Here is a 10,012-nt window from a genome sequence, read left to right on the forward strand (position 1 = left end):
CGCACTATGTAGAACACAAGCTGATAATAGTCCAATATTTTTATACCACTTGTAAATGCATCCTTTCTTCCATCTAATGATATAAGTTATGCTTTTTTCAACACTTTAAATAACAACGTACTAATATTTGCATAATATTTTGTGACCAAATTTTTCTCTGTTATAAAACTTACCTAGATAGTCTAAAATATACAAATTCATTGCAAGAAGGGCTCCTTAAATCTGCAACTTGGGTTGTCAATTCCGACTACCGTACCCCTGTCCTTACAACTCAATGGACCTCTTTCAGATGTAAAAATGGAAAACGTTAAAAATATGATAAATACAGTGATATGTAAAGTAAAACAATGAAATTAGAATAAGAAAATTGTAACTGCGATGCTGAAGAAATTGAGGGGAAGAGAGAGAGGTGATGTACAGAAGTAGGATAAAGAGTGATAAAAGAACAGAAGAAATTGTGACGAAAAGACAGATGCATAGAGCGAAAGATGTGATGTATGGAAGAAAAGAATTAAATAAAAGAAATAACTGAAAAAATTATTGAATTGAAAAATAAGATCAATGTCTATCTCAAGAGAAATAAAAAACTCCATGAACACCACACCCGCACGGATTATTCTTGGAATTTTGAGAAGTTACATATTTTACTTCGGTCAACTATTAAAAATACAAGATCTTTACCAAACTATGCGTTAAATAATTTTGTACAAATTTAACCAAAAAGTTCAAATTAAAAAGATGTAAACAATAAAAATAACTTGTCAATAATGAAAATAATAAATAAACGTCAATCACAATTTACTTCGTAATGCATGTGTTTTCAAAAGCTCCCTGTATTCTGAGATATTGTATCGTGCGGTCCATTCACGGAAGATGCAGAATTGGAAACAGGGACGTGGTTGGACACGGGATGAACGGGAGTGCGGCGTACAAAGACGACCCTCTGTTTCCTTTCCCGAGTATACGCTTCAAGGAGAACACTAAGGACATCTGTGTAAGCTATAGAACCTTTATTAACTAACTGGATATAAATGCAATATCGAATTAAGAATATGGGTATCTGTAGAGGAAAGAAAGTAATTGACGCTGCCCAGCGGATTGGCCAGTTAAAGTGGGAGTGAGCCGTAAGGTTCAGGAGAGAGACCACAGACTGGCAAACGAAGCATAGGAAGTTCACCAACAGAAAGGCAGATAACCTTGTCAAGGTCGACGTAAAACGCTGGAATTTATGGGGAAGATATATGTCCAGTGGATGTCCTAAAGAGTGTTGAAAAGTTTTAGTTAAAAAAATTATACTTTTAATTAATTTTTGACTCTGAAAAATGAAGTAATATTTGTTTGATCGTGGTTTGATAGAAACGAGAATGAAACACTAAAAATATCACGTAATGGTCTGAAAAAAACCCACAGTATATAGTGTTCTTTTTTTATTTGTAGACTTTGTAGACTTTTTTAAATTATCACAATATAGTAAAAGCAATTCACTACCAAGTTACAAACATTATTTCAAAATTCTACAGCTGCAGTTGTAATTTATATTGTAGTTTTTGTTTGATGAGCCTCTCAAATTTTTTTAAAGAAATTCCCACCTACGCAGTGATTAAAAAGTAAGGTGAAATTGTCATATAAAAACTCCCGTGCATTAGGAAGGCAGGTAATTTTTTTTTTTCACCGACTTAGCTCGAAGAGATGACGCTCGTTGGTGGCGAAAGATTCTCGAGTGACGACCATGAGGTAGACTCAGAGTGGGTAAGCTCCTACTAAGTGAACCAACGACATAATCAAGGTTTCGGAAAGTCGCTCGAAGCGTGCAGCGCCAGAACCCTCATCATGGCGATTTTCGAGGGAAGCATATTGCAGTGGGTGTCTTATAGCTGACATGATGGTGACGATGAAACAATGGAGTACAATGGAGTAGTATAAGTACACTAACAGAATTTAAAAAAAAATACACAGGCACTTCGTGAGAAAGAGAAAGGCGACTGGAGACAGTTATGTTGTTTCGAGAAGAAAGCGCTGTATCGGGCGTCCTTTTGCCAAACCTTCGCAGAGTTCCAGGCTCCCACTGGCACTTGGAAATTCGTCATCGCGTGGGTGTTAATATCCACGTCCCTTGCCTTCTGGATGGCAATGTTCTTCCACTATTACGGTTGGTGCTATAAGATACCACCTAGATACTATTTATTGGTACTTACGTATTAACGCCACCACTGTAAACTAAATTACTGATGATTAAATATAAAATTAACCACTTTTCATAATATCAAAAAAGAAAAACAGCCAAACCTACATCTACCTTCCAGTTTTATCGGCTTGTTAATAAATTTTGTTGCCGCGGTGTCGTTAATAAGTAAGTACCTATTAATTTTCAAGAAAATAATTTTATATGCCTCACGCATATAAAATCAAAATCCAGATAGTGTCCAATTTCACTCGAGAATGGTAACCCAAGCGTCACTAAACTTGTTAACAGTTCCTTCGATCATTTTACCAGTTATATCCATCACAAATTCCATTTAAAAATTCATTTTAGAGTCAAAATCTATATTCATGCTTGTATGATGTTTTGTTTTGTAAAAGAATCTGCCGAAGTGGATTTAGCTGCTTTTGATTCTATATGCCTCAAGTGACCTATTTGTATATCGATACAACTTTTTAATAATATATAACCATTACAATGTAAACATAGAAGAATTTATAGAATGTAATTTCAAATGATTTGACTAAAACATGTCACTTTTTAAAACAATTTATGAAAATTAATACATTTAGAAGGTAAAATTATTTAAAAAAACATGGTCTTTTCTATAGGCGAAGCACTCAAACAACATAAGTACAGACAAAATATTTTTTTATAAAATAGGGTAAAGTTATGCTTTTATCTGTTCAGTATACGAGCCTTTACCAAGTTCCTGCTCTAAACTCGCCCAAAAGGCACAGCTTCGCAGAATGTTGGAACTAAGAGTGAATCCCATTGACGGAATCTCCTCCAAATGGGACTACGATAATGATAAATGGAAGGTAAGAGACTCATAGTCAAATATCATTTTTTGTTTTTTTTTAATCTAAACAGACATTGCAATCCGTGCCTTTGCTCTTATTCTTTAGTGTGTAGGAGCAACATTACGTCATCTTCAGCGGCGCGTCAAAAAGGGGAATTCCACAGATATATAATTTTTTATATACATCAGACGAAAGAGAGCACTACAATACTTCTCGACTTGTGGTTGTTTTGTCTTGGTCATTGTTTTCTTAATTTAAAATTAGTATAAATATACGCCAAGCTTGATGAATATACACACTTCTACTGTGTACTTCGTGTTGTTATTACCTCCCAAGATTTAGGAAGAATCCCACAAGTGTGTTTACTTGCAACAGCGCTAAGCTACTGGTAACTTATAAAATTATTTCGTAAATTAAATCTTTAACTATTTTGAACTAAACTAAAACTGTTTTTCTATTACAATTTAGTGGTTTAATTTTTTTACAATACCCTAGCAATGTCCAATCGATTCCTCCAAATTTATTAAAGTTGGTGGCGTAGCAACCACGCTACAGCTATTATTTGTAATAATATAATAAGTATACACCCACACTTACTTTGTATATTATATTGCATATACAATAGTGCAAACTGTGATTATTACCAACTACTCGGAGATTGTAATTAGCATGTCCATGTATAGCTTATAGAACATTTCTATATACAAAATTACTAGTAACTAAAATGTATCTTTTCTCACTTCTTCCTTCCTTTTAAATTCAGTTTAGAATCAGTCGTTCAGTGCTAATAAGTTTTCAAATTTATTTACTCAATGTTATTGCGTATGGTGTTATGTAAATGATGTCTATATACCTAGGCGTTCTTCACTTGTTTGTTGGCCATTAACATGATTCTGCTTTATTTTCAGGACTGAAGCCGACAAGTTATCCAAGAACAACATGAGAACTGAAACATTAAGACATGAAATGATATTTAGTTGAACTGGCTTAATACAAAGTTTTAATGTCTTTATTTTTTATTATTTACTGTAAATCTTTCATTTAAGTATGTTAATAATGTATTGATCGGATATAGGTATATCATAGTGGGAATGGTCGTAATTTATTAGTAGGATTCAAACAAATCCACTGACCGCAGAGAACGTCGTAAGGTAACCTGGTGATATCACCACATATATTACATAAAAACTTAAAGAATGAACTGTAATATAACATTATGTGACCCGAGTCGCAACTCGCAAGGAAATTGAGCTTATTTACTATTTTAGTAGACGTACTCAAGAGTAGAAATGTTTCTTACTAAAATGAAACACTGTTGTCTGCGGTAAGCCATGCGGCTATTCTATGCTTGAATTGCAACAGGGGCAGCTTAACCAGGTGCATTGGACACGGGCAGGCGTGCAAGGTGTGCAATGGACACGGCCGCCGCCGGCGCCCCCTGAGACAGCTAAGAGCATCGTCTTGGACCATCATTCTCGCTAAGTTTCGCAACAGAGATTTTCCACTGGCATAAAAAGAATTAAAGAAAAGTCTTAAGAAGAAGAGCCGTAACTAATACCATACTGTAAGCTATACCTACACACGGGCGCTACACAGAGCCAGAACAAAATGAAAATTCTTCCAAATCAATTCTATCTTTTTAAAAATTATTCCCGTCCTATAAAACACACTTTTCAGTCCTCGAAACAGAATAGTTCTTTTCTGACATATGTTTTAAGACCTTCTTCGATTAGGTTTTTATCTCCTCAATTGTGCCATAACGGCGTCAGCGCGTTGGGCTTTTAAGTTTGCTAATTATCCAGAAATTGCACGGAACCAAATAGGCGAATACAGTAGTTGCGGAAAAACTATTTGGCACCAATCAAATCATAAAACGATGGACTAAATTGTATTTGACAAAAAAATATATAACTCATAATAACTCAGAATACGTAACTGTTTGTGAAACGCTTTTGACGTGCGAAAATAAATTATCTTCCTTCGTAATGCTTGGGAGTTTTAAATGACAATTTCGCTTTACTTTTTTATCACTGAATGTGTCAAATAAGGCAGTTGTCTTCGGTCAAAGCGTACCGTCGATAGTAGTCCACGGTAAACATTTGAGAGAGATTATATGAACCTTCTAGTGTGACACCTACAATCTCCTTTTGCTCTGCTAACACCGAATATCACTATTTGTCCTTTGGCATTTACAGTTTCATCTATTTTATTCGTGTACTCTCTTAATTAGTATGGGTGTTAAGTGCATTTGAACAATACAAAATGATTTATAACATTTATTTTCCATATCAGACTTCGTATCGGCTGGCAGTATATTCGCAGCGAGCAGGATATCTGATCAGCGATGCGTAAATTTAGAAAGCGAATGTATAAATATGGGTTGATGTGTAAACATTTTCCTAATGTAAGTTTCTAATCAGTTGATTCAAGACTCGTATTGACACCGCAATGAAGTGCGCCGTAAGTTTTTATTTAAAAAAAAAAACAATCTATTCTTAATTTATATAAGTGCGTCTTATGCAATATTATTTATAAAATTATCATTTATAATTAAATATCAATATTAATTTATTTAAATATACACACATTTATCTATTAATAAGTCTGGCCATAAATACTGTCACGATAAAAAATAAACAAAATATCACATTTGAATTTGGAATCTGTCATTCTTGTATGATTTTTCATTGTGTTTTTTTATTTTCACGCCAATATGTTGTTAAATATTTTGTGATATTAAAATAGAGTGGGGTGATAAAGAGAACCGAATCGCTGTGATTGCATTGTAGTAGGTATGGTGCCATAAGTATTTTTTAAATCTTCCATACGATTGATATTAGTCGAATATGTTTTGGCCATTGATAGGTAAAATGAAGAACCTCCTTTGTGACAGAAAAAAGGCGATCAAAAATGAAAAAATTCAAATAAATCCTGTCCGAAAGATTTTAACTCGGAAAATGAATGAAAAAAAACCATGTCGCGTATTTTCAAAGATAACTTACGACATGAAGGCTTTAGGAAAGGCACTGGCCATTTTAACTGATGATTTAAAAATAATAGGGGGGTTAAACTAAAATAACTACTTAAGAGGTACGTAATAGGACTAAAAAATTTTGACTATTTTTATACAAAATGACTGAAGAATGAGTAAATGAGAAACCCTTTTTTCAACAAAAAGCGTTATAGTTTTGACACTTATTTACAATCGACTTGTATAAAGTGATCACCCTGAAACACAAGGTTACAATAATTTATTATTTACTGGTATGAGACAAGCCAATAAATTCTGGCAGTACAAAATCTGCAGGGACATATAGTAAACAATAATTAAATCATTCTGCACTCTGAATGCGGTATTTACTGTACGCATAGATGGTTGTAGAGTATCACTGTTTAGTTTAATTAAACTTTTTTTTTTCAGGTCGCCATTGTACTCGCCTTGTTCGGGTTGGCTATTGCCAACCCGATTGCCCATGGTAATTATTATTCATGATTATTTTTATACGAGCATAAATATTTATTAGCATTGGTAGCCCAGTGGTAGAGGACTGTGTGTGATCGCGGGTTCAATTCCTTATATATAGTTCACACTTGTGCAACAATCAATAACATCAATTAAAAAATGAACTTCAATTAAAACTGCAATCAATCTGTGAAAAAATGGAACTTAATAATTATCTGTAAATTTTAAAATCCGAAATCTGCACATTTATTCACTGTAAGCGGAAAGTTCTTCAGCGCAGTCGTGTTATCTTTAATAAAAAAAAACTCGAAAGCATGTTTTTAGTGTCATTTTAATATTTAACTTTGTTTTATCACTGTGAGTAGTTTTCTTTATTTATTGTCATCATACACCTCTCCCCTAAAACAGAAGACACCTTGTACTACTTCATTTACAGTTATTTTTTTTCTTAATTTCTTACTATATCAAATTACTTAACTCTAGCTCTTATGATTGTTTTATGTAGACATTAATAATGTTATAATTATGCATATGTGTCACCTATTAAAACTGTATGTGGTGTGGCGTGAACAATAAACAAAAAAACAATAATTTCAATTGTTCAACGGTTTACAAAATGACTGTCGTATAAGTCCAATAATAATTTAAAATTATATGATTCTAAAATATTAAATAAGTCATAGCTAACATTAGGCTAAAAGGTCATAACATTACCAAAAAAAATTAACAATTTTTATGTACACAAGAAGAAACTCCACTGGATAAACTGAACAAGATAGTAATATTCAAAAATGTTTTTTTTTTCATAGATAATTTTCATTGTTCTATTTGATAATGTAGCTGATAAATAAACTCTTTATAATATATCATATTAGCTGCGCCCGCGACTTTGTCCACTTGGAATGTAACATAAATATTTTTTCCTTTTTTTTTACTTCAAATTTTTTTCTAAAATAAAAGTGATCTAAGTTACTCCTTATTACATCAGCTAACTGCATGTATATGACGCACAAAAATTTAAGAAAATATAATTTTGGTGCATGAATAGAAAACATATCGAAATGTAGTAAAAAGCGTTTATTTTAACATAGCAAACTGACGCTTCAACTTTATTTATTTGTATAGATGATGCGTTGGACTGAAAGATATCTTAGAAGGTCATATAGGTGATAAAAATAATCATCGTCATCTTCTCTGCGCGTTATATAGCCTGCCCAATGTCACTTCAACTGGCTGATCCGCTGGACTATGTCACATTATTAGTTTTACATTTATTTACATTGTGTTACATTATTAGTTTATTTACTTTAGTTATCCATAGATCTATCTGGGTTACAGTATAACAAATATAGATAAATACAGTAAGTAAAAATATAACTGTTAAATTCTGGAAGAAAGAAAAAGAAAAAGCAAAGAAAGTGAGACGATGTATGGAAAGGAATAAAAGATATTGTGAAGCAAGAAAGATGAGTATGGAGATAAAACAAAATAAACAATTATGATGTAAATAAAAACCCTGTCCACCCGTGATAACGGTTGATCTAGAGTCTGAAAAAACGGGGCTTTAAAAAAAGTAGGTTAGGATGGAACCGATACTCGAATCACAAACAAGCCTTCAGCAATTTACCACTGAAGTAACTATGACATTAAATGTATCTCTGCTCTTCAGTATCCTGAAAATATTCACTTTTCGTTTATTAACCCAATATTAAGTTAAACACTTGCTGGTATGGTAGAACCATTACTAAGCTGAAAACAACGTGAACAGCTAGAACTTACTGTTCCTTGGTAAACAGTTGGAACAACCATCGAAATAACTAAATGTACAATCTTAGTAAATTGTCGTGCGGTAAAACTAGTAGCGAGAAGTATAAAACGAAATTTCTCTAAAACATATTGACGGATTTAGGTCTGTCAGGAGTGAACATCAGCTCATTTTTGGAACAGGCTTTGAGAATAGCATTGGTAGGATCAAACAAATTATGATTATGTAGAGAAAGGGGTATGGTTAGTAAAGGTGACAGCCAATGCATTGCAAGGAGCCTCTCTAAACGGGCTACGCGGCCGTCAGCCCCGAGAATCGTACACTATACCCGTACGGAATACTGAGAATACGTTTTAAGTGTGATAATAATGATTAATATTGAATTCTGTTTCAGTCAAGGGAACCGCCGTAAAAAGAACATTCCGCTCTAAGAGAATAAGTCATCAGCACAAACCTCGTGGGATCGGCATTTGACCACCGATACACATCTACGCAACCCGTCATCTCTGGTTGTTTTGGTTGATGTTATGAAATAGTTCCCACAGTTAAAGTAAACCATCCATAATGAACTTTTTTCACAGCTTCTCTTGTGCATCTAGTGTTAGTGAAGCGTCGCTTTCTTCTGGCGTTATCAAATGCGGTGTGATTTTTTCTTCTACCACTCCTATCCTCTCCGTTGTTTACCTCCAAAACGATGCTTTAGTAATATAACTTCCTCTACTTATACTGGCTTGGTTAATAAAAAAAGTTTATTATTTCGTTGTGCAATTTTTACATCAATAACAATAACTCGTTACATTTTATGTTTATTTTCTGTAATAAAATATTTATGATTCCCTGAGCAGTTTTATTTATATTTATAATACATTAAACCAAACATTTTGTTTAAAAAACCAAATATTTGTAAAACGAACAATTAATCAATTTTAAAATCACAAAATGGCGCCGAATAAAAACAAGATGGCGGTGTTGATAGTTATTTTTAACATATATCAAATTACGTATTCTCATGAAGATTTTTTGAATTCTCAAACTGACTCCTCAGACGACAGTAAGTAAAATCAATATAAATATTTGAAATATTTAATATGTACTTAGTTTATTTTTGTAAATACTTTCCTAAAATCTTTAAAAAAAATATTCCAAATAAAATCGCAAGAGCAGTCGTTTAGAGTTGTTGGTATCGACCTTAGAAACTCACACAGTATCCAAAATCAACAACACTATTTACGCACTAGAAAAAAAACTCACAACGTTGCATATAAAAAACAATAAAATATATATTATGTTTCAGATTACATATTAGTATTATTTAAAACTCCGAATTGATTATTCATACACTAACACAGGACAATGATTGTTAGTTCAGCTAGTATAATATATGTCCGAATAATAGACGCAGCTATGTTTTTAAATTTTCCAGTGCCAGCTTTGCCGACACTTCTAATATACGAGTAACAATAGACTTTCATATAATCTTATTTCTGACTTTTGGCGCAGCGCACTTATTTAGTTCATAACATAGTTTTTCCTTAATATTCAATTTAAACCTATCTTAAACTAAAAATCTTATGTATCATTTTAATAACGCGTTATAAAGGGACTAATGAGCGCGTTATACGATAATACTCGAACACTACGTTTTCCTGTAACGCGGATATAATAAACAGTGTTATAAATGTTATTACTGTAAAAATAACAATCAATTCCTAGTGGAAGATGAACCAATTCGAAGAAAAATATCGGAAAAGTCTGAAAATTACAACAGCCTGAACATCGAC

The 10,012-nt window shown here is 32.9% G+C and overlaps 1 protein-coding gene across 1 annotated transcript; it reads left to right on the forward strand.

Moving 5' to 3' along the window:
- The first annotated feature begins 808 nt into the window (after nt 1-808).
- LOC137925757 (cytochrome c oxidase subunit 4 isoform 1, mitochondrial-like) lies at nt 809-4,485 on the forward strand. The gene is made up of 4 exons (XM_068769226.1): nt 809-994; nt 1,957-2,149; nt 2,891-3,021; nt 4,366-4,485. The coding sequence occupies exons 1-4, from the start codon at nt 809-811 to the stop codon at nt 4,483-4,485; spliced, it is 630 nt and encodes a 209-aa protein (XP_068625327.1).
- The last annotated feature ends 5,527 nt before the right edge of the window (nt 4,486-10,012 follow it).

The sequence above is a fragment of the Battus philenor genome, unplaced genomic scaffold (assembly GCF_028537555.1).
Source record: "Battus philenor isolate CCGP_79_NKW_IND1 unplaced genomic scaffold, ilBatPhil1.0.hap1 SCAF_27, whole genome shotgun sequence".
Taxonomy (NCBI): domain Eukaryota; kingdom Metazoa; phylum Arthropoda; class Insecta; order Lepidoptera; family Papilionidae; genus Battus; species Battus philenor.

Coding starts and splice junctions, on each gene's coding strand:
- LOC137925757 (XM_068769226.1), top strand. CDS start 809: ATGCATGTGTTTTCAAAAGCTCCCTGTATTCTGAGATATTGTATCGTG. Junction 995..1,956: donor AGAACACTAAGGACATCTGT/GTAAGCTATAGA, acceptor AAAAATACACAG/GCACTTCGTGAGAAAGAGAA. Junction 3,022..4,365: donor ACGATAATGATAAATGGAAG/GTAAGAGACTCA, acceptor GAATTGCAACAG/GGGCAGCTTAACCAGGTGCA.